General features: G+C 43.2%; 1 protein-coding gene across 3 annotated transcripts in view; it reads left to right on the top strand.

The window, feature by feature from the left end:
• Positions 1–25,979, top strand: part of SLC24A3 (solute carrier family 24 member 3) — a 592,036-nt gene that overhangs the window by 403,857 nt on the left and 162,200 nt on the right. For all 3 annotated transcript variants that reach the window (XM_073557431.1, XM_073557430.1, XM_073557429.1), the window contains exon 7: positions 20,504–20,578. In XM_073557431.1, coding sequence (XP_073413532.1) covers positions 20,504–20,578 — 75 coding nt within the window. The remainder of the gene's footprint in view (positions 1–20,503; positions 20,579–25,979) is intronic.

The following is a 25,979-nucleotide window of genomic DNA, read 5'->3' as shown; positions in this document are numbered from 1 at the left end:
TTCATTGACACTGGAGGGATTTCTTATGGTCCAGATTTTGGCCTTAGTGGGCCTTATTTTAGTGTAAAATGTCAACAGTATTGGATTTGATGTTAAGTAATATTTTAAGCAGGAAGGTAATCAACCATGCATCATATAAGTGAAGTCTATAAATATAGATCCTCTCTTGGGAAAAAATGTAAACAGTAAAAGAAAGTCTTTTTACTCATCTTTGCACTTTTTGGGTTGGAGCTGCAAATTGATAGAAACATTTTCATCATTGTGAAAGTTTTAGATATTATCCAATCTACTTTGCTTAAGCAATAACTGTTGAAATAGGATATTCTTGGGATCTTTCTTCAGGTGTAAGATTTTACCAGGTGTAAGATCTTACAGGGGTGTTCCCTGCCCATCAAAGGAGTCCTTCGTCATGGGTGGTAGGAAAAATGATAACTACTTTACGGTAATTTCATTTTCCTGAAACCCATGATGGCACCCCTGTTTTTTTCCTCCCTCTGGCTTATGGCTGGTGGTGGTTCTCATTCTTCTCTTCTCACAATGAAGAATGGGCATGAGTGAATGTATAATAAAAAGAATAATAATAAATTCGATGACACAAAATGATTTAGTTTTACAACTTTGAATATTCCATTCCAGGAATATCAAATTCAAGTACACAGAGGGCCAAAATTTAAAGCTTGAAGAAAATCGCGACAAACCTTGGAATTCATTAAAAAAAAAAAGTCTACAATTGAATAAGTGTCACGTGCCCCGTCCTGTGTGACACGGCCAGCAGGCCGGTAACTAATACAACAGGACACGGCACGTGTAATTGTCCAGTGTGACACGGCCCGCAGGCCGGTAACTAATACAACAAGACACAGGGGACAGGGAAACATTTACAATGGTGGGCCCTGCAATAGGGAAAGGGGACGTGGAGACCTCCTGCACTCCCCTGAGTCAGTGTCCCTAACGCTCCTAACGTTCCCTATGCTGGTTCCGCACCGGGCGCCGCTCAGGAACCTGTAGCCCTGGCACACCCTACACCTTTCCCTTGCTAGGGAGCTGGGTGGCGCAGGCACTGGCCCCACCGCTGCACTAACACCAACATGAGGAAAAGTGACAAACAGGGAAACACTTAGTTTTGCTCTGATGCACTTTCTCCTGGTAACAGAGTCCAACACCTGAGTGCATCTTCCTCCCACCGTGTCCAACACCTGGGTGCAGCTCCACAGCAACAGCGTCCAGCACCCGAGTGCTGCTTTGGAGCAACAGAGTCCAGCACCTGAGTGCAGCTGTCCAGCAACAGTGTCCAGCACCTGACTGCAACTGTCCAGCAATGGAGTCCAGCACCTGAGTGCAGCTTTCCAGTAACAGAGTCCAGCAAACTGAGTGCAGCTCTCCAGCAACGGAGTCCAGCACCTGAGTGCAGCGTCCAGCAACAGAGTCCAGCAACTGAGTGCAGCTCTACACCATAGCTGCCTATTGTGAGTTCATTCTCTGGTTCACCAGTTGTGAGTTCTCCTTCCAGACTCCCTCTGGTGGTAATAGGAGGTAGAGAGGCTGATATGATCGGTGGAGATCTACCACCTGAGAATGAGGATGACGATTGGATCTCAGGAGTCTCCGATTGGATTTAAGACAGCCGACGCCCTATTCAGCTGCTGGTGATTCCTTCTGGCTTGTCAGCTCTTGGTTTTCAGCTCTGTTCCAGTCATCTAAAGCTAAGTTTTTCTGCTAATGTTCACACTTGCTTTTGTTGGTCTATTCAGTTTTTTTGGTGTGTTCAGCCAGCCCCTGCTGGGGGCTGTGCTGAATTTCCACTCTTATTTATAAGTATTTTGCCAATTGGCTTTTTGTCCTTTACTAGTTTGGTCTCTTTTTGCTGTGTCTCAGAATATTTCAGAGTACTGATATAGTGGGAGAAGTCTAGTGACTTCAGGGTTAATTTTGCTATCAGAAGTGTTGGACATGATTTTTGTAGGGTTTTTTGCAGGTTGCAGATAGTGTCTTTCCTTTCCTGTCTAGTTAGTTTGGTCCCCGTCATTTGCTCAGCCTATTTTCCTGCCTGTGTTTGTGCCTTCATCTTGTTTCACCGTCAATACATGTGTGGGGGCTATCTATTCCTTTGGGGTCTGCTCTGGGGCAGTTAGTTTTCCCTTTTCTTGCTTTAGGCTTATTTAGTTCTCCGGCCTTGACGAGGCATCCGGGAACATCGTAGGCACGCTCCATGGCTACTGCTAGTTGTTGTGGTAAGATCAGGGATCTGCAATCTGCATAGTTACCAACCTCTCTGGTTTTCTGTGACTTAGCTTGTTCTGCTTTTTTTCTCCTCGGTGACCCATTCATAACAGCTGCCACTCCACCAAGCTTTGCAAGGATTCTTTACTAACACCATAGCTTCCACTCCACCATGCTTTACACGAACTCCTCGCAGACACCATAGCTGCCACTCCAGGACTCTCCTAGCTCCTTCTTTCACCCAGGATAGTTGGAAAAACCCAACAATATCACCAACGTCAGTGAGCACAACTGACACACCTTTATTGAGTAAACACACCTGTTAGTGATTCCCGTGCAATTACACTAACCACCACCGGGGGCAAAACTATCTCTAAAAACACCAGTGCAATGACCATACTGGCCACCGGGGGCAAAACTATCTCAGCACAAACCTAGAGAGAGGAAAAAAAAAAGGTTACCAGTGCTCTCATCTGACATGATCCCGCATGGATCATGACAATAAGTTTTGCTCGTGTCTGCTGTGGTGGGCCGCCTGCCTCATGTCCAACCTCGTGTCTGGTGTGGTGGACCGCCCGCCTCGGGTCCAGCCTCGTTTCTGGTGTGGTGGACCGTCCACCTCAGATCCAGCCTCTTGTCTGGTGTGGTGGGCCACCCATCTCGGGTCCGGCCTCGTGTCTGGTGTGGTGTGCCGCCCGCCTCGGGTCCGGCCTCGTGTCTGGTGTGGTAGACCGCCTGCCTCGGGTCCGGCCTCGTGTCTGGTGTGGTGGGCCGCCTGCCTCGGGTCCTGCCTCGTGTCTGGTGTGGTGGGCCGCCCTCCTCGGGTCCGGCCTCGTGTCTGGTGTGGTAGGCCACCCGCCTCAGGTCCGGCCTAGTGTCTGGTGTGGTGGGCCACCCTCCTCAGGTCCGGCCTTGTGTCTGTTGTGGTGGGACGCCCGCCTCTGGTCCGGCCTTGTGTTTGGTGTGGTGGGCCGCCCGCCTCGGGTCCGGCCTCGTGTCTGGCGTGGTGGGCCGCCCACCTCGGATCCGGCCTCGTGTATGGTGTGGTGGGCCACCCACCTCGAGTCCGGCCTCATATTTGTTGTAGTGGGTCGCCCGCCTCGTGTCTGATGTTGTGGGCTGCCCACCTTGTGAGTCTGGTCTGGTCTTTTGGGTGTGATCGGCCTGAGGGTAACTGGCGAGTCCAACAAATTTCCAATCCATTTCTCATATTTATATGTTAAATATGGACCATTTCAATATGCTTCCTGTGTCCAAGTTTGTCCTCTTGGTAGGAGGTGTAAATGGTTGCTCGAATCATAATGAAACTATTGTAAGTCCGGTGTCAGGATTCCAAGAATGGATTTTTTTTCGCGTTTTAATTAGTAAAATATCTATGTCCCAGTTATCCCTCTAGTTGAAGTTGGTCATGGTTGTGATAAGCCAAATTAAATCATTCTAAGTCCAGTTAACCACCTTCGGTGTCAGTCATAAATTAAACTTGTTGGTATTTCTGTTGAGTAACCATTGAGTTTCCAGGTTATCCATCTAGTGGGATTTGTAAGTTCCGTATGGCTGATCTGAGCAAAATTAGTGTAAGTCCCATTGATCCTCCTTGTCTGGTGCCATAAGATGGATTTGCTCAGTATTTAAGTTGATAAACATGTACATTTCAGTTTACCCACCTAGTTGGAGGTGCAAGATGGACATGGTTGCTCTAAGCTGAAGAAAACCTTCGTAAGTCCAGTATAGTCTCCTATTTGGAGTCACAAGATGGTCTTGTGGATGGTAAGTGATTAAATTCACAATTCCCAAATCTACCCCCCTGGTATGGAGCGGTAATATGCGATCTTGATTGTGCCAAGTCGGACGGCACTATTCTGGTCTGCCCGCCTAATGTTGGTGCGATCTGGACTTGCCGATGTGGGACTGATAAACCATTAAAATTCTGGTCTATCCTTCTAATTGGAGTTTCACATTAGACATGGTTATATCGGATCTTGAGAAAATGTTTCAAGACCAGTGTATCATCCCAGTTGAAGTCTGGAAATGGACACATTGGAGATTAAGTTGGTGGAGCCATTATACACAATAAGTATTTCAGGATTGAACTCCTAAAACTGATCGATTGATCTATTTGGTGAGTTGGGTGAATATCCAGTCTTTGCGCTGTTGGAGTGACAAAACTGAAACTTTGCAATAAACTTCCAAGGCGAGGAATCGATAGATGAGTTAAAACGTCCCTTTACCTGTCAGAACCCTGTGGCAAAGGAGGGACATTTTCGTAAGTCAATAGGAATGCCTTCACACTGAGGTTCTTAAGGCGACTTAAGGTGACGCCAAAAAATAAGACTGGTTTAATCGAATTGAAATAAGGAACTAAATGTTCTGGTTTCTGGAACCTCTTTGGCATTCTGAGATGCGCAATGTAAACTTGATCGTTTTATGTAGATATTTTTATCCATTACATTTTCATTGATACTGGAGGGATTTCTTATGGTCCAGATTTTGGCCTTAGTGGGCCTTACTTTAGTGTAAAATGTCAACAATATTGGATTTGATGTTAAGTAATATTTTAAGCAGGAAGGTAATCAACCATGCATCATATAAGTGAAGTCTATAAATATAGATCCTCTCTTGGGAAAAAATGTAACCAGTAAAAGAAAGCCTTTTTACTCATCTTTGCACTCTTTGGATCCGAGCTGCAAATCGATAGAAACATTATCTTGATTGTGAAAGTTTTAGATATTATCCAGTCTAATTTCCTTAAGCACTAACTGTTGAAATAGGATATCCTTGGGATCTTTCTTCAGGTGTAAGATCTTACAGGGGTGTTCCCTGCCTATCAAAGGAGTCCTTGGTCATGGGTGGTAGGAAAAATGTTAATTACTTAACGGTAATTTCATTTTCCTGAAACCCATGACGGCACCCCTGTTTCTTCCCTCCCTCTGTCTTATGGTTGGTGGTGATTCTCAATCTTCTCTTTTCACAATGAAGAATGGGCATGAGTGAATTTATAATAAAAAGAATAATAATAAATTCGATTACTCCTACTTGACTTTTTGGAAATGACATTAAAGGAGCAAGTGGGTTTGCCTTTTTATTTTGAGCTCTTGGCTTCTTGTCCAGTGAAAGGGTGGATCCCTCTCTTTCGGATACTGTCATTGATTTCAGGAAAATCAAATTCCCGATAAGTAGCAGTCATTTTTTATTTTTTGCATATTAGACAATCCATTTCCACACTGATGTTATGAATAGAGACCCAGTGCGATCCAATTTTTTTCTCAGACGCAAAAAAGAAACTTTAACATCTGAATGAGGCTTAAGAGACATTTCTTAGAAATGTCTTTCTGTAAAAGCATCACCTTGATAACCATAGCAGTGAACACATCACATAGATGTGTTGTCTCTGATTCTGTGGGGGGTAAATGGTAAAGATCTGAACTTCACCATAAACACCCCCAGCTACATAATATGAGAACAGGCCCCCAAGATTGTGTGAAGAGATACTTACCTGGGCCAGTCACCTTCAAACAGTCTGGGTCAAACAACACAAAATGATTCAGGTTTAGAACTTTGAACATTGTATTCCACGAATATCAAACTCAAGTACACAGGGAGCCAAAATTAAAAGCTTGGAGAAAATTGCGGCAAACCTTGGAATAAACTTAAAAAAAGTCTACAATTGAGCAAGTTTTACTCCTGTCTGGTGTGGTGGGCCGCTGGCTTGGGTCTGGCCTCATGTCTGATGTGGTGGGCCGCCCGCCTCGGGTCCGGTCTCGTGTCTGGTGTGGTGATACGCCTGCCTCGGGTCCGTCTTCGTGTCTGGTGTGGTGGGTCTCCTCCCTCGGGTCCGGCCTCATGTCTGGTGTGGTGGGCTGCCCACCTCGTCTATGGTGTGGTGGGCCACCTGCCTCAGGTCTGGCCTTGTGTCTGGTGTGGTGGGCCGCCCGCCTCGGGTCCTGCCTCGTGTCTGGTTTGGTAATCCGCCCGCCTTGGGTCTGGCCTCGAGTCTGGTGTGGTGGGCCACCCACCTCATGTATGGTGTGGTGGGCCGTTCGCCTCGGGTACTGCCTCGTGTCTGGTGTGGTGGGCCGCCTGCCTCGGGTCCAACCTTGTGTCTGGTGTGGTGGGCCACCCGCCTCGGGTTCAGCCTCATGTCTAGTGTGTTGGCTCGCCCTCCTCGGTCTGGCCTTATGTTTGCTGTGGTGGGCCGCCGGCCTCGTATCCAGCCTCATGTCTGGTGTGGTGGGCCGCCCGCCTCGAGTCCAGCTTCGTGTCTGATGTGGTGGGCCACCCGCCTTGGGTCCAGCCTCGTGTCTGGTGTGGTGGCTTGCCCTCCCCGTGTCTGGCCTTGTCTCGGGTGTGGTGGGCCGCCCGCCTCGGGTGCGGCCTCCTGTCTAGTGTGGTGGGCCGCCCGCCTCGGGTCCGGCCTCGTGTCTGGTGTGGTGGGCCGCCCGCCTCGGGTCCGGCCTCGTATCTGGTGTTGTGGGCCGCCCGTCTCGGGTCCGGCCTCGTGTCTGGTGTGGTGGGCCACCCACCTCGTTTCTTATCCCACATGTTCCTCCATACAGTATAATGAGCCCACATAGCCCTCCATAAAGTATAATGGGCCCTACATTGCCTTCACTATGTTAGGCCTATACACTGTATGGAGCCCTGTGTGTCGCCATTACACTGTGTGGAGCACTATTTGAGGCATTATACTATATGTAATGGCTCCACATAGTCCTCCATACAGTATAATTAGCCCACAGTGGGCCATGCAGTACAATGGGCCCTGCATTGCCTTCCATACAAGCCCATTATACTGTATGGAAGGCAATGCGAGGACCATTATACTGTATGGAAGGCAATGTGAGAACCATTATACTGTATGGAAGGCAATGCTAGGCCCATTATACTGTATGGAAGGCAATGCGGGCCCATTATACTGTATGGAGAACTATGTTGGGCCATTATACTTTATGTAGCATTATACTTTATGTTCCACGCAATTTAATGGCAGCACATAGGGCTCTATACAGTGTACTTTTCCCACATGGGGCTACATACAGTTTAATGGCCTAACATATTAGGCCATTAAACTGTATGTAGCCCCATGTGGGAAAAGTACACTGTATAGAGCCCTATGTGCTGCCATTAAATTGCGTGGAACACTATGGGGGCTATTATACTGTATGGAATGGCTCCACATAGTGCTCCATACAATATTATGAGCCCACATAGTCCTCCATGCAGAATAATGACCCCACAGTGCTCCAAACAGTGTAATGGGCCCTCATATTCCTCCATACAGTATAATGGGCTTGCATTGCCTTCTATACAGTATAATGGCCCAACAATGTAGGGTCATTTTGCTGTATGGAGTACTATGCGAGGCCATTATACTGTATGGAAGTCAATGCAAGGCCATTATATTATATGGAAGGCAATGCGGGGCTATAATACTATATAAAGCACTGTGGGGCCATTATACTGTGTGGATCACTTTGTGGGGGTCATTATGCTGTATGAAGAACTAAGCAAGGCCATTATAATTTATGTAAGTCAATGCGAGGTCCACTATACTATATGGAGGATTATGTGGGCAAATTATACTGTATGTAGCACTATGTGGGCCATTACACTTTATGGAGGACTATGTGGGGCTATTACACTTTATGGAGGACTATGTGGGGCCATTACGCTTCATGGATGACTATGTGGGGCCATTATAGCCATTATACTGTATGGAGCACTATGTAATGACACTCAATACAGTATAATGGTCTCACATATTGCTACATACACTGTAATGGCCCCACATAGTGCTCCATACGCTATATTGGCTTCACATAGTGCTCCATACAGTGTAATGACCCCACATAGCGCTCCATACAGTGTAATGGCCCAGTGCTCCATTCAGTATTTTGGGCCCGCAATGCCTTCCATAAAGTATAATGGCCTCGCATAGAGCTGCATACAGCATGATGACCCCATTGTTGGGCTATTATACTGTATGGAGCATTATGTGGGGCCATTATGATGGGCCTAAATTGCCTTTCATACAGTATAATGTCTAAAAAGCAATACGGGCATATTATATTGTATTGAGCACTATGTTGGGCTATTATACTATATGGATCACTATGTGGGGCCATTACAGTATGGATGATTATATGGGGCCATTATAATGTATGTAGGACTATGTGGGACCATTATACTGTTTGAAGCCAAGTATGTGATTTGTACAGTATACCTTTGGCCACATCTCATATAGATGTGTCCAGCCTCTCTCAATTTATTTTCAGTGAGTGAGGTCGCACATGTCTAGTCAGTATGTTACTGCATGTATGCAAATCGTGGGCACAAGAGAATCCTGACAGCGTGCAGTACGCACTGTGATAATTCAGTAGTCTGCAGTCACATAGAATGACTGCAGGGTCGGCACAAACTTGGACAACCCCTTTTAAGGATTCTAACAACTAAAAACATGAGAATTAGTATCACAAAAAAAATTATGTCAGGATACCTGATAGATGACGTTGTCTCTGGAGTCGTTCTCTTTCTTTTCTTCTTCATCTTGTCCAGATGCCATGATGAGTTTTCTCATCCACAGCTCGTATCTGCAGACTTCCATCTTCTCCAGTCTTCTGCTGCACAGTCCCACACGCCCTTAAAGATAGAAGTGTCATTATAATGCTCCTGAATAAGAAATATCTGCCGTACACCGAGCCCCCAGAAATAATAATAATTATTATTTACCCCCATCACAGTAAATCTCCCCCAGGCCCATTACACTAAATACCCCATCACAGTAAATCTCCCCCCTGCCGGTTACACTAAATACTCCTATCACAGTAAATCTCCCCCCTGCCGGTTACACTAAATACTCCTATCACAGTAAATCTCCCCCAGTCCTGTTAAACTAAATCTCCTCCAGGTCCATTACACTAAATACCCCCATCACAGTAAATCTCCAGGTCCATTACACTAAATACCCCCATCACAGTAAATCTTCCCCAGGCCCGTTACACTAAATACCCCCATCACAGTAAATATCCTCCAGGTCCATTGCACTAAATACCCCATCACAGTAAATCTTCCCCAGGCCCATTACACTAAATACCCCCATCACATTAAATCTTCTCCAGAGGCTTACCTGCACTTGTCCGCTTCCATCTGGCAGGTCCTAGTGATACAAGATGGCTCCAGTGCAGAGCTTCGTACATTCTACACCGATTGTGATGTCATGTGAGGTCTGTAATGTCATGAGCCTTGTGATGTCATCATCGCTGTCACTGTTATTTCAAATTTACAACTGCAAGAAAAAGTAGATTTAATGGTTTAAAATAAAAAAACCCATGTTGTATAATTACAGCTTGTGATTCATTTACATACTGTTATTAATATTTGGTGGCATTAGTTATGTCCTGCTCCACGTTCCTCCTGCACTGGACTGTATATTTATGGACAATTCATAAGCGCGGCATATAGTTTATATCCTCTGTCACATGACTGGAGCCTCTGTAGATCACATATTAATGTTAGGGTAGTAAGATATACTGTAGTGACTATTTCTGGAATCACTCGATTGGGCCTAATACTAATACATCATTTACCTGTAGCAGATGAGATGGGGTACATGTACAATAAAAAAGTTTTCTCATAGTGGTGGTTTATGAGGGTGCATTTGATTATTGGTACAAATTCCTTTATAGGGGTAATTTGGGAAAAAATAAGTTACTTAGCCAAAGGAGGTCTGACCACTGGGACCTGCTCTGAACTGGATTTTTGTTATTCTCTTTAGAATGGATCACCAATGCGCCTGCTCAACTGCCAGTCCATTCATTCCCTTTGTGGGTGTCGAGTGCAGCGCTCGGCTTTATTCTGGCAGCCCCATAGAAAATGAATGGAGCAGTGATTGATCATCCAATATTTGGCTTCATTTTGTAACTGGGTTAAAAGTCCCCACCTCCGGGGATAAAAATTCCCTGATCAGTGTGGACCACCCACCCATCAGTAATTTTTCACCTCTCCTGTTGTAAGAAGACTTGCATTCACAGGACAGTCCCTTTAATATGGCATCATACAAACTCTAGACTATCGGATGATCACATAAAAGTTTTATATAGTTATCCCCATGGTGGGCATTTCTGGCAAATCAGTGGAAAGTGGCCACGGCAACTAGGAGAAGAATGGAGAGGAGGCCAATAGTGTGGGAGAGGAGGCCAATAGTGTGTCTCTTAATCCATCCACTTCTATGGAAGGATCAGTGTACATATGCACATGCCAATTTTTAGTTATTTGATTCGAAAAATTTAATTTATGCCTATATTTTTCGAACTTAGACTATCACAAACAAATCGGATTACAAAAATATTTCAACACAAGTGGTAATATAACAAAATAGGTAAAAAGCCAATCAGGGGTGAATACTTTTGCAAGCCACTGTATAATGGGCCATTGTTCACTATGCAGTCTAATAGGCAGGAATGAATTATATGGAGGGAAAAAGAGCACTATGCTTCAGTGTATCCATCATCGAGGAGACATCGCCACTCCTCAAACTGATTCATTGTGACCTTAAAGGTAAGTTCTTGATACATAATCAAAAGACCAGATAGCAGTGTCATGCAGTGCAAGAAATGCCAGTATGAATCCTGCACTTCGGTGACAATGTTTGCGAATTGGAGGTTGGAATTTTTGGGGCACTGTAAGGCCTCACTTAAATTTACAGGGTTTTTTTTCATATGAGAAGAAATTGACATCCAATTTTCATTTATTTTTTGTTCATGTGTCCATTTTTTATCATTATTTACCATCAGTGTGGAACCTGTTTTTCTCATATGTAGAAAAATATAAGTAAAACAATATTTCCAAGCTTCTCCTACCAGTCAATCAATAAAAAATGGGCAACACTCGAATTCAGTGGTAGACACAAACTGAAGAGTGCCCCTATGAAAGAACCATACATGGGCCCCGTTATGTGTCTGTGACAGATACTGCTTGCTGTTTTGCAGTTAGCAGTGGGCTCTTTTATCTCTTGGACCCTTGTATGAATGGTATGTCCACGGCTGCTCAGATGGCACATATGGCATCAATGTACCAATGTACTGCTGTTTTTTAATAAACCCATGGATTTGAATTATTGACTTTTAATCACTAATCAGATCAAAATCATACATGTATCTTTTTTCCCCAAAAAGTCATTGAAGGAATAAAAGAATCAGCTCTATCCATAAACAGAGATGAGAGATGGTGAGGGAACACTTAGCTAGTTTAAATGAATTGAAATCTCCTGGTCCAGATGAATTACATCCTAGGGTACTGAAAGAGTTAGCAGAGGAAATTGCAGAACTACTAGGCAGAATCTCTGAAAAATCCTGGAATACAGGAGAAAGAATTCAGAAGGATCTGGATAAGCTTGAACAATAGGCAGCAACTAATAGAATGGTATTTAACAGGGAGAAATGCAAGGGTCTACATCTGGGCAAGAAAAACAAAAATTACATTTATAGAATGGGGGGAATAGAACTAAGCAACAGCACATGTGAAAAAGACTAGGGTATACTAACAGATCACAGACTGCACATGAGTCAACAGTGTGATGTAGCAGCAAAACAGGGAACCACAGTTCTAGGATGTCCACTTAGAAGATTAGGCAACCAATTATATCAGCTGATGACTGTACTTCCTTTACTTCAAGTGATACCTCACACTTTAATAATAAAGACCTCTTCTAGGTGCTGCTTAAACTTGGAGTGGTGATATATTGCACAGACGAGAAGGAAAGAAATGGAGCACTCACCCGGTCTTTCTTGTTGAATTCCTTTAATCCATATTAGATGATATCCACATCACAATAAAGGGCATGGTGCGGTGTGTGGGAGACAGGGGAGTGAGCAGGTGAACAAGCCTGACTGACTTTTATTTATATAAAGAATGTTAAAGAATTCATACGAAGAAGAATTATTTCAGAACATTTTCCACCTTCAATCTGTACAAATCCATTGAGTAACAAACTGAAATATATATATAGATATTATATATATATATATATATATGTATATGTAAGCATTCTCCGCTTAAGAAATAGATAATACAGTATTTAAGTGCCCTTTCTTTGCATAATTCACATGTGCTATTACCAGCTGTTAGAATTTTTTTCCATACAGGAAGCATTGCTGGCTATGACAAGGGAATTTAAGATCACCGTTAATGAATCCCAATTGACCAACTAGTTCCTCCTACTACTAAAGACTTGGCATCGACTGATCTGCCTTAGTTACTTAGAGACATCAATTCACAAGATAAAGCTATAAATAACAAATTTCATTGCGGAGCTCACACTCATGAAATCGCTAAAGGGAATCTGTCACCAGGTTTCCCCTGCCTAATCTAACAGCAGTATAATGTTGGGGCAGATACCCTGATTCCATCGATGTATCACTTACTGGGGTGCTTGTTGTATATTCAATAAAATCACTACATGGACTGCAGCCTGATAGTTCATCCACACCCCACCAGTGATTGGCAGCTTTCTGCCTATGCACAGTGTACACAAAAAGCTGCCCATCAAGGGTGTGGGCGGCGTTATACAGAGCTTAGCACTCAGAAAACTGGTACATCTGATAAAACAGTTTTTAAACAAAACTGCAATAACCAGCAAAGTAAGTGATACATCGCTGGACTCAGGGTCTCTGTCACACATTAAGCTGCTCTCAGATGAGGTAGCAAAACTTGGTGACAGATTTCTTTTAAGTCGATAGAGTAATGAATAGAACAATGAAGTTGTATGGTCATAAAGACCATGGAAAAATTAATCATGGAAGACCAGTATATGTGAAAAAGTTTATCAGTGTTACTTTTCTATGTCTTGCTCAGGTATCTTGATTCATAAGCATCCAACCTGTTAGGGTATGTGCCCATGATCAGTAAACGCTGGAGGTTGGACGCTGCGTATATATATGCACCGTCAAAACCGCAGCGGGCAGCTGTGACATCATAGTGGATGAGATTTCTAGAAATCTCTTGTCCACTATGCGTCCATAGACGCCTGAGGATCACCTGTGGACACTGACATGCGGCGCGACTTTCAGGACTGCAGCATGTCAATTTCTCTTATGGAGACTAGCGTCGCCACAAGAGAAATTACATCAATAGAACGTATTGAGCGCAGTGAATCCGTGCAGTTCAGTGAACACAGAGGAGTCACCTGGGTTTAATAAGCAGCGCTTTAGACACAGTGAACATGTGCTGCGCCCAAAGTACTGCTTGTTTCCGGGTCATGGGCACCCGGCCTTACATAGTCCTTACCGGTGACAGCCTCCCGCTTTTTATACTTTGATCTGGGTCCCGGCATTGTCTTTTCACATATCTGACTATGCTACATCTTTTCCTTTATCTTCAACATCTGGCTTCTAAGATCTGCTCTTGTTGCCATTTTTGTTAGAGATGTCCATAATTAATAACTGTGTTCGACCAGGCTCAATCCATATAATACAATAAAGTTTTGATGTTGTTCCATCTCTGGATTCATCGTTCTGGCATTAATATTAACACTTCAGATGGCCATCACGGTTCTTGCCAATGTCCTTTCGTTTTTTTAACCTGGTATCAACCACCATTGGTGACATTCAGGTTTCAAGGGTTTCTAACGGTCATAATTCCTGTTTCAATGCCATGACACCACCAAACTCAAAAAATAGAAATAGCAAGCAAAATTTATAGCCAACATTTATAAATTGTCTTGTCAGAATGCAATGGCATCCCACCTAGGCAACACTGTGTCAGGCAAACATCTCAGTAGCAGCACACGTCTCACTACTTTGCGTTTGTATTGGTCTAGAGTCCAGGCTATTTAATTCACAGAGCATTTCCTCACTTGATACATTTGAATCAATTCTCAGTGAGATGTGAAGCCAACGAGGTAGAAGACGACTAACACTCGTTAAAAAATGGCCACAATGTAAAAAACTTTTGAAGGCTCCAATGCTGATGTGCACCAAGCCTATTCTAAAACTAATAGAAAAGAGAGAGAAGCCAGCGCTGCCTAAGGTTAGAACGCAATACGTAAAGTGCATATACACATATTAATTTCTAACTGTACTTTAAAATGAGACATTTAGCAAATAATTGGTCAATTTTTGGAGCCACCCCGCTATTCTAAAACTAGTAGTGGAGTCTACAGAACAGAAGCGTAATGGAAAAATCCCCATCTGCATTTTTTGGACCCACTACTGATTTTAGTTCACAAATGTTGATGCAAAACGTTGACCAGGATACTGTCTTGTAAAGGTGACCTAAGTAGGATGAAAATCAACTTCATGGACCTGGATTTGGATTTCTGATCCTTTGCTGTAGAGAAAAGGCTTTCATCTCTACTCCACCTTCTTCATAATATTATAATCTACCCAACTCATCAGGTCCGGTCTCAGCTGCATTTAAAGTCAGGGCTGCCGCCTCTCAGGGATTTATACGCAATCATCTGGCATGATTCTGCAGTAAATGGTTATCCATTGAGATTTGTGTTTTACAGGCACATGGAACATGTGGCTTTTTGAGTGCATCCAAATAACTATATTCTGCATATTCTCGTAGATTTTAATATTTTCTTGGTCTGCACAGTAGTTTGCATTACCAGTTGTATCGGAACCAAGGACAGTGGAATCGTCTGCAATTTTAAGGTTATGAAGGTAAAGTGCCTTGTGATCCGGAATCCATGTCTTAGCTCTCCCTCTTTCTCACTATCCATGCTTGCCTATCTGGTGTGCATGTTTTATGTGGGTAAATAATAAGACTAGTATGCCTACATGTCGCATATGGTAAGGTGGAGATGCCCACATGACAGCCCGCATAGAAGCTAGGAGAATAGATTTCAATCTCTTCCTCTTTGTCATTCCACTAAAGGGGTTTTCCAGGGGAAAATAAATGTTAAGGGAGTCCAATCATTTGATATTGATGACCTAACCTTATTGCATGTGATGACGACAATATGACTTCTCATCCGAGAGAATCGAGTTGGTTATGCAAATCACACTCTGATCAGAGCTTGGTCAGAGTGTGAGCATAGTGTGATCTGATTATCTCGGACGTGGACAAGATGGAGAAAAAAATGTCTTCATCAGCCCATGGAAATCAGACTGACTCAGAAGTCAGTAGGTTTTGATGGACTCATTGACTTGCATAGCCAAGTGCCATCCGAGCATTGGATCAAACTTGGACATGCTTCAATTTTTTTCCCAGAACCAGCTCTGTCCGAGGAAAAATCAGATGTATTGTTGGATCCCACTTGGACCAATAACACGGTCACCTACACCTACCTTTAGGACGAATCTTCAGTATTAGATCGTCGCTCCCCTCCCTCTGATCAGCCCCTCCATCTCCAGAACTGGGCGATTGTGAACAGTGAACGAAGCTGCATAGTCTAGTTCAATATGTAGCTGTCACTGCCGATTCCTGCAGATCAGATCTTTGTTAGAATAAAAGCTGATCTGTAATGCCTGGCAGAAGACGCTATGTATTCAGTGGATATGTGCTGTGCAGCTCTGTTCATTGTTTAGATCTAGCAGCTATGAAGCTAATAAAAGACGATTGGGTGGGGTTGGCGGTTGTCAGATCACCACTGATCTGATATAGGTGAGCTATCCTAAGGAAAGGTCATCAATATCTTATGACTTGACAATCACTGTAAATCAGCTGGAAATAGTAATGTAGCTGCTCCGATCAACTGGTTTCTGATATTAAATTAGCACACAGATTTCTATATATAGAGATAATTCTGGTCTGTATTTTAGGTATTGCACCATGAGATGTTCTTATGAATTGTTTAATGTATATTCAGGCGATGCCCTTCTGTACTCAGTTGAGTCCTTATAATAATCTTTCAGTTCTCGTGGGTTACATTTTCTTTTATGTTACATTGGAGAAATTGTTAACAAACAGAACTGAATGTTTTACCTCCCACACTTTACATGGGGAACATTTACCCACTGCGATAACAAATTAAATACAGCAATGCCCACTGCTCGGCTCATTCATCAAACATCAGGTATAAAGAGTTATTATGTAAGACTTACCGGCAGTAGCTGCGCACCGTTCTTTTTTTGGCCCCTTTTCTTGGGCGATTATGTGGAATTGCCAGTTATCCACCTCTACAAGTACTGCTCTTGGGATTAGAACCATTTACTATAAGTGCTTTAGGTAAATGTTCTCAATCACTAGGTCACATCTAGAATATATCGAGCTACTGCAAGACTTACACAATACTCTAAAGTACTAAATAGTAATCAAAAATTTAGATAAATTGGAAATATTTGTTTTTGCGCAACACTTTCTTCTCTCCTGTGCGCAATGCTAAAAATTGTTGCAAAAACAAACCAACCTAAGATATATTATATGAACTGAATTTTATATTTTTTTTATTTTAAAAATATCCCAAAGTTGCCACATTAGAGGCACTCTTTATACATTGTCTGCTAAGAGAGTAGTGAGGTTATGCTTTGCAGGAGCAAGAAATGATCAGAAAAGAGACCATAGACTAATACAGCTTCCAGAAAGTGGTGGAGTACAGCATCATCCTAACGAATCTAGAGCTGGTGGCATACAACAGATAGCTGTCAGCCCAATACTTGTTCGATGGCCGACAACCCCATGCTAACCCATACATGTGCACACTCGGCTCAGGCATGAGCTCAATATTGGGCGAGGAGATAAAGTTTCTTGCAGGCACCTCTGAAATCAGCTTATCTCTTGGGGAGAATGCAAAGAGTGGGTGTTTAACCTTAAATGGAACCTGTCACCAGGTTTGACCAATATGAGATATGGCCACCACCTGTCAGCCCTCATATACAGAATTCTATAAATGCAGGACATATGCCCCCAACCCAACCTGAAATATAAGAAAAAGAGCTTTTATTATACTTTCGTCCTAGGGGTGTCAATGTTCTTGGTCCAACGCCTCTGATCTTCTTGCGATTCCGTCCTCCTTCTTGCTTCGTGTGGATGATGTGTCCCTTTGTCATCCACACACTCTCCCTGGCATCGCGCTCCTGCGCAGGCGTACTTCTATGACCTGACTAGAGCTCAGTAAAGTCCTACAGTGTGCATGCGTCAGGGCTCTGTGACCTTTCCCGGCACCTGTGCACTGAAGAACTTTGCTCTGCCCTCAACCGGACAGATAAGTATGACTGCACAGGAGCATGATGCCAGGGAGACTTTGTAGATAACATAGGGATGCATCATCCACATGAAGCAAGAAGGAGGACTGCATCGTAAAAAGATGGGATGCGTTGGACCAAGAGGAGCGACACCCATCGGACCGGACTGCCCTCCAGGTGAGTATAATAAAAGCTCTTTTTATTATCTTGCAGGTTGGGAGCATATTTATCGTATCATAGAATGGTGTATATCAGGCCTGAAAGGTGGTGGCCATATCTCATATCAGTCAAACCTGGTGACAGAATCGCTTTAAGGATACGTTCCCACAATGAGCTTTTGGTGCGTTTGTGACTCTGCATATTTTTACTGTTTCAAAAACGCAGTATCTTATAGTTCCAGTAAAGTGTATGGGAATTATAGAAATTTCATCCTCACTGTGCTTCTTCACATGCAGCATAAACTGACCTGCGGTGCGTGTTTCAAATCTGTCAGTTTCTCTTGCGGGTGCGCCGAATTTTCTGTGTGGAATTTCCCTATAGACTTTCATTAGGTGTGGAAATTCCGCAGGTAAAAAATGTCAAAGTTTCAAAGCCAAATACCAGGAAGTATCAAAAGCAAAGCAGTTAATTAAAGAATGACACACCAACAAGAGACAAAAACACAAAAAAACGCATGTTAAACAAACGGACACAAAAGCGCAAGTAAGCTAATTTACATTATAGGGGCAGATATTTTTCAACATCAAAAACTCAGCAACAGCTCATTGTGTGATCGTAGCCTAAATCACCCAATCTTTCTCTCCACCAGCACCATCTGTTGGGATGTGTCACAAGGCCCTATTCATTATGGGACCAAAGTTGTACCAAATTTAAGATTTCGACTTCATCATTCGGATCCTTACATGCAATTTTTTTTTCAAGTTGTATACTACAATCAGGGCTGGTTTTAGGCAAAGTGGGGCCCTAGGCAAAGTTTAAAATGGGGCCCCAAATGCTAACATATTGCACATCACACAGAAGCATTTCGGTTGTATTTACATGCGCTGAGTTCAGGCCGCTAAACGAGTGTGATCAACAATATTGAAGTCATTCGACACTTGTTTCCCGGCCTCTTTCCACTGTGTGAGAAACAATGATGGGGATAGATGATTAATGGATTAATCTGTCCCCATACAGTATCATGTTATCAGCAGCACATCTACAGCTTACACCCCATAGTCTTCCATATAATATAATGTGCCCCATAGTCCTCCATATTGTATAGTAGATGCCTCATAGTCCTTCATATATTAAAATACACTGCTCAGTCCTCCATATAGTATAATACACTCCTCATAGTGCTCCTTATAGTATAATGCACTGCCAGTCATCCATGTAGTACAATTCACTTCCCATAGTATAATGCACCCCATAGTTCTTCATATAATGTATTCCCCATAGTCCTCAATACAGTATAATGAATCCCACATATAGTATAATGCAGCCACCCCAGAGTATAATGCAGCCCCACCATACAATATAATGTAACCCCCCATAGAATATAATGCAGCCCCCTCTTATAGTATGACGCAGTGATCCCTTAGAGAATAATGCAGCTACCCCACAGAGTATAATGCAGCCACTCCTCAGAATATTATGCAACCCCCTATAGAATATAATGCAGCCCCCCTCATATAGTATAATGCAGCCCCTCCATAAAATATATGGCAACCCTCTCATAGAGTATAATGCAGCCCCTTATATAGTATAATGTATCCCCTCCATAGAATACAATGTAGCCCCCCTCATATAGTATAATGAAGCCCCATACAATATAATGCAGCCCCTCAAAGAATACAATGTAGCCTCCTCATATAGTATAATGTAGCCTCCTCATAGTATGATGCAATCACCCCCCATAGAATATAATAAATATAGCACAGCCCCCCCCATAGAATATAATGTAGCCCCAAATAGAATATAATACAGCCCACCTCCCCATAGAATATAATGTAGCCCCCCAGATTATATAACACAGCCTCCCCATACAATATAATGTAAAATATACCCCCCATGGTATATAGCAGCACAGCCCCACCATGGTATATAGCAGCGCAGCCCCACCATGGTATATAGCAGCACAGCCTGGTATATAGCAACACAGCCCACCATGGTATATAGCAGCACTGCCCACCATGGTATATAGAAGCACGACCCGGTATATAGCGCCCCCCCCCCCGAGAATGGCCCCACAGTCCAGTACTCACACTAATATAAAAAATAAACACTTCTCACCTTCTCCTCGTGCCCGCGCTGCCCCCACGTCTCAGCTCCTGTCTCCTGCTCTGTCTGGTACATAGTGAGTGTGTGATGATATGATGTCATCGCGCACCCGCTGTGTGTCAGAGGCAGAGCGGGGAATGATGGGAGAGGGAGCGTCAGCTGACGCTCTCTCCTCCATCATTGCTTTGAACTGTACTGGCATCTATGCCGGTACAGTTCAGTGCGGCAGTGGGGAGGTGTCGGCGCTGGGGGCAGGCGGGCCCCCCTGCCTCACGAGTACCCCATAGCGGCTGCGTGATGTGCCGCTAGCTGGGGGCCCCTGGGGGAGCGGGGGCCCTAGGCAGCTGCCTGGTCTGCCTGCTCCTAACGCTGGCCCTGACAACAATATAGATGTGATGGGATGGCATCTGGCAAGGAAAAAAGCAACACATTTCAGTTACTTTGCTGCTATTACCTGAGCAGAGAGTTTGGTAAGAAAAAAAAATACTTTCTGCATAATACTAGACATCCAAATGAAAAAGGCATTTACTGGTATGAAAATATAATTTACATATAAATAGGACTACATATGCAAATAATCAGCATTTTGTATATTGCACAGATTGTGAGCATAGTTATGCTATTATCCATTCTAATCCAAAGCTGAGTTCACAGTTTTGCAGCTAAAAACTCACAGCGTCTCCTGCTGGATCAATGTCTGCTGGCAATTACAGCAGAGGAAAACAAATGTCTTTGCATTGTCAGAGCTCAGCCAAGATAGAAGGCCGTTGACTGTAATAGCCACCAGCTGAATTTGGAGAACAGTTTTGGGGTATCTTACAGGCTGAAACAGTGGACGACTGCACTATAAATAATGACCTACATTTACAAAGCTTCCAAACTTTCTGTTTTTTTTTCAGGTGGTCGTCCTTTCATCATGGTGTTTGCTACGAGATGCTTCCTACTACACCGTGTCTGTTATTGCACTAATTGTAGTAAGTACATTTATTTCTGGAAACTATAGCTCAATAATTATTCTCTTATGACTCTGTTCAATATGTAATGCACAGATTACTGAGGGAAGTCTGTACAAGTAGAAATGCGGAAAAAGTGAAAAATAAATTATATATGCATGCTTATATATAGATAAAAAAGGTCTAGCGGCAGAGTGCTAATCATGATTCATGTAGACTCATCCAAGTGCTGCTCCTGTATGGGTCTCTTGGGATGAAGAGGCCCAACATTGGTCGCTTATATTTGCTACTGGGTTCCATGTATCTCTTCATAACCATCCTACCCTGGGAAATCCATTAGTGAGGAATAGTCCAAAGTGTGATGGTAAGGGTATATTCCTGGTAACAAAGCTGAGCATCCTAATAAAGGTCTAATAGGATGCTTGCAATGAATCTCCCATCTTTGGACACGCCGCACACATTGGAATGAGTTTTCTAATATATTTTATTGTTTCATTGAAAACTTACTATAAAGCAGAAGGACATTGATCAGACATATAGAAGTTTGCAGGAAAAGTACTGTTTAATATATTACATTTATTTACCATGTCTAGCGGATGGTCTTCTTTTTATGTGAGATATTCAGTTAGGCCTCCCATGGGCTCATATGTTCAACATGATAAAAACAAATCTGCGTAAAGGGGTAGTGGACCTAGCGGGTAGTGGACCTAGTGGACGAGTAGTGGACAGCCCTCTCTGAATCCCTGTTTCTCGCCAGTAAAATAATTCACCTCTGGTGCCGTTCCAGCAGTGTTGGCACTGGCTTTCCTGGGGATCGCGTGACAATTCCTGAGAGCAGCCAAAGCTCTCACTTCCTCTGGATGTCAATTACATCACTAGGAGATGAGAGTGAAACCAGGATTGATTGGCAGCAGGAATTGTATGACATAGAAATGCCACTCAATTCCCAGGAAAGCCAGCGACACGGCACCAGAAGTGGAAATATATGTTATTATTTTATTGGGAGGAAACATAGAGATTCAGAGGGGGTTGCCCGAGTAGTGAACAGCCCCTTTAAAGAGAATCTGTCACCTAATTTTCGGCCTATCAGCTGTGGCCACAGCCATCAGTGGCTTATCTACAGCATTCTTTAATGCTGTAGATAAGCCCCCGATGAAACCTGAAAGATAAGAAAAACACGTTAGATTATACTTACGGGGGGGCGGGGGCGGTGGGTGTCGTGGTCCGGTCCGGCACCTCCCATCTTCATACAATGACGTCGTCCTTCTTGCTTCTCCCTCGGCTCCTACGCAGGCGTACTTTCTCTGCCCTGTTGAGGGCAGAGTAAATTACTACAGTGCGCAGGCGCCAGGAAAAGTGAGAGAGCTCCAGCGCCTGCGCACTGCAGTACTCAGCTCTGCCTTCAATAGGGCAGAGAAAGTACGCCTGCGCAGGAGCCGAGGGAGAAGCAAGAAGGAGGACGTCATCGTATGAAGATGGGAGGCGCCGGATCGGACATCGACACCCATCAGACCGGACCGAACGCCAGGGTGAGTATAATCTAACACTTTTTTTCTTATCTTTCAGGTTACATCGGGGGCTTATCTACAGCATTACAGAATGCTGTAGATAAGCCCCTGATGGCACTGGCCGCAGCTGATAGTCCAAAAATGGGGTGACAGATCCCCTTTATTGTTATTATGTCAACTTGGAAATGGTATGCAATGAATGGTGAACATGTTATAGAGCAGCTAAGCAAATGGATTTTAGGTTTTTGGGAAAAGATTCAGCTTACAATGTATTTTACACAATATACAGTATATTGAATTTTTTCCCACAATCCTACGGTCATGGACACAATTTTTGGCACCCTTAAAATTGTTCCAGAAAATAAAGTACCATAAGAAGCACCGGACTTTAAGACACACCCCAAAGTTTGGGGTGGAAAACAGAAAAAACATTTTTTTTTTAACGGTAGCTTAATGGGTGGATTGGCGTTGGTGGAGTGGGGTTACAGGAGGCAGGGTCGCTATTTCAAGAGGCCAGCGACAGCAAGAAGTCTCCCAAGGTCTCACTCTGAAAATGCGCCACCTGCGGCGGCCATTTTCCAGAAGCCCACCGTACCGCAGAGAAGTGAATGGGAAAGGGAACTCCGGTAAACTACCTTCAGACTATAAAATGCACTGCAATTTTCCTCCCAAATCAGGAGGAAAAGTGTATCTTATAATAAAAAAAAACTGTATTTCTCCCCAAAAACCTTTGCTATTACATTTTGTTATACACATCTTTATTTCCATTGTGAGTATTGGAACAACACACAAAAAAAAGAGGAAAAAGAAAAGCAAATTGGACATCATTGCACACAACCCCAAAAATGGGCCAAATAAAATTGTTGGCACATTCAGCTTCATATCTGGTTGCACACTTTTTGGAATAAATAACTACAATCAGTCTTTTCCAAAAACCACCATCAAGCTTCTTACACCTGTCAACTGTAATTTTTGACCACCCTTCTTTTGCAAACTGCTCCAGGTCTTTCATATTTGAAGGGTGCCCTCTCCCAACTGCAATTTTAAGATCTCCCCACAGATGTAAAATGGGATTTAGATCCTGACTCGTTGCTGGCCACTTCAGAACTCTCCAGCACTTTGTTTACATCCATTTCTGGGTGCTCCTTGAAATATGTTTGAGGTAATTGTCCTGCTGGAAGACCCATGACCTTGTATGCATACCCGGCTTTCTGACACTGGGCACTACATTGCGGTCAAAAATATGTTAGTAATCTTCAGATTTCATGATGCCTTGCACAGAATCAAGGCACCCAATGCAAGAGGCAGCAAAACAGCCCCTAAACATCTTTGAACCGCTACCATCTTTGACTGTAGGTATTGTGTTCTTTTCTTAGCATGTCTCACTTCATTTTTGCTAAGCAGTAAAATCTTGAGCTCTATCTTGCTCTAATTTGTCCACAAGATGCTTTCCCAGAAGGACTTTGGCTTATGTACATTTTGGCAAGCTGCATTCTAGCTTTTTTATGTCTCTGTGTCAGCAGTAGGATCCTCCTGGGTCTACTGCCTTAGCATTTTCATTTTATTCAAATGTCAACAGATAGTTTGCGCTAACACTGATGCACCCTGAGCCTGCAGAACAGATTGAATTTCTTTGGAACTTGATTGGAGCTGCTTAGCCACTGTCCAGACAATCTTGCATTGCACCTTTCATCATTTTTTTCTCTGCCCTCCACGTCCAGGGAGATTAGCTAGAGTGACATGGGTTCTAAACTTCTTGGTTATGTTGCGCACCGAAGACAAAGGAACATCAAGATCTCTGGAGATGGATTTGTAACCTTGAGATTGTTGATATTTTTCAACAATTTTGGTTCTCAAGTCCTCAGACAGTACTTTTCTCCTCTTTCAGTTCTCCATTCTTAGTGTGGCACACACAGACAAACAATGCAAAGATTGAGTCAACTTCTCCCCTTTTTATCTGGTCTCTGGTGTGATTTTCATATTGCCCGCACCTGTTACTTGCCACAAGTAAGTTTGAATGAGCATCACATTCTTGAAACAAATTTGTTTACCAACAATTTCATCTGGCCCATTTTGGGGATATTATGTGAAATTATATCCAATTTGCCTTTTTTTCTCTTTTTTTGTGTTGTTTCATTGTACACAAAGGAAATAACCATGCATATAACAAAACCCGTGTAATTGCAATAATTTTCTGGGAGAAATACTTCATTTTCTGGAAAAATGTCAAGGGTGCCAACACTTTCGGCCATGGCTGTATGTATGAATGTGTTAAGCAGCCTGCAGCGGAGACAGTACTTTCAATGTGACTGGTTCCCTTTAAGATTGTGACTTTTTTATACATTTATGAGAAAAAATTGTTAGACCCAGTGATCTAACTCAAAGAAAAGATAAAAGTAGCAGAGACTGCGCTTGAAGGATAATTCCACAGGATTGTATTACATTGTATATCTATATTATAGCCGCATTCAATGGTTACGTTTTGTAATTTTAAATGTCCGAATATCTCTTCATAAATAATTCATTTTTGCTATGGGCTTTCTTCTAAGCACCTGCGCTGGTTTTTGTTTCCATTTGAAGGTATTTATCTGCTGTCTCCAAAATTATTTATCAGCTGTTCTATATTTACAAAGGGATCTTAATTCATTTCTCTTGTGCTGCATGCAAATCTCAATGAATACTCATGAGCTCTGTTCATTGTCATTCCTGGACTGTAAGACAGGTATTGGCTAAAATGAGATGGGATGCGTACTTTAAGAATGATGGCATATACCTATGCCTTGGTATTTTACAGTGGGGAAAAAAGTATTTAGTCAGCCACCAATTGCGCAAGTCCTCCCACTTAAAAAGATGACAGAGGCCTGTAATTGACATCATAGGTAGACCACAACTATAAGAGTTAAAATGAGAAAGCCAATCCAGAAAATTACCTTGTCTGCTTTGACAAGATTTATTTTGCAAATTATGGTGGAAAAGTATTTGGTCACGTAAAAACATGCAAGATTTCTGGCTCCCACAGACCTGTAACTTCTTCTTTAAGAGGCTCCACTGTCCTCCACTCTTTATCTGTAGTAATGGCACCTGTTTGAACTTGTTATCAGTATAAAAGACACCTGTTGTTAACAACCTCAAACAGTCACACTCCAAACTCCACTATGGTAAAGACCAAAGAGCTGTTGAAGGACACCAGAAACAAAATTGTAGCCCTGCACCAGGCTGGGAAGACTGAATCTGCAGTAGTCAAGCAGCTTGGTGTGATGAAATCAACTGTGGGAGCAATAATAACAAAATGGAAGACATACAAGACCACTGATAATCTCCCTAGATCTGAGGCTCCATGCAAGATCTCACCCGGAAGAGTCAAAATGATCATAAGAACGGTGAGCAAAAATCCCAGAACCACACAGGAGAACCTAGTCAATGATCTGCATAGAGTTGGGACCACCGTAACAAAGGCTACCATCAGTAACACACTACACCGCCATGGACTCAGATCCTGGAGTGCTAGACATGTCCCCCTGCTTAAGCCAGTACATGAATGGGCCCATCTGATGTTTGTTAGATAGTATTTGGATTATCCAGAAGAGTATTGGGAGAATGTCATATGGTCTGATGAAACCAAAGTAGAACTGTTTGGTAGAAACAAACCTTGTTGTGTTTGGAGGAGACAGAATGCTGAGTTGCATCCAAAGAACAACATACTTACTGTGAAGCATGGGGGTGGCAACATCATGCTTTGGGGCTGTTTCTCTGCAAAGGGACCAGGACAACTGAACCGTGTACATGAAAGAATGAATAAGACCATGTATCATGAGATTTTGAGTGCAAACCTCCTTCCATCAGCAAAGGCATTGAAGATGAAACATGGATGGGTCTTTCAGTATGATAATGATCCCAAGCACACCACCAGAGCA

Source organism: Dendrobates tinctorius, unplaced genomic scaffold (genome assembly GCF_039654945.1).
Source record: "Dendrobates tinctorius isolate UK_male_01 unplaced genomic scaffold, ASM3965494v1 ptg000250l, whole genome shotgun sequence".
NCBI classification, from domain to species: domain Eukaryota; kingdom Metazoa; phylum Chordata; class Amphibia; order Anura; family Dendrobatidae; genus Dendrobates; species Dendrobates tinctorius.
This window is presented reverse-complemented; position numbering and strand designations above follow the sequence as displayed.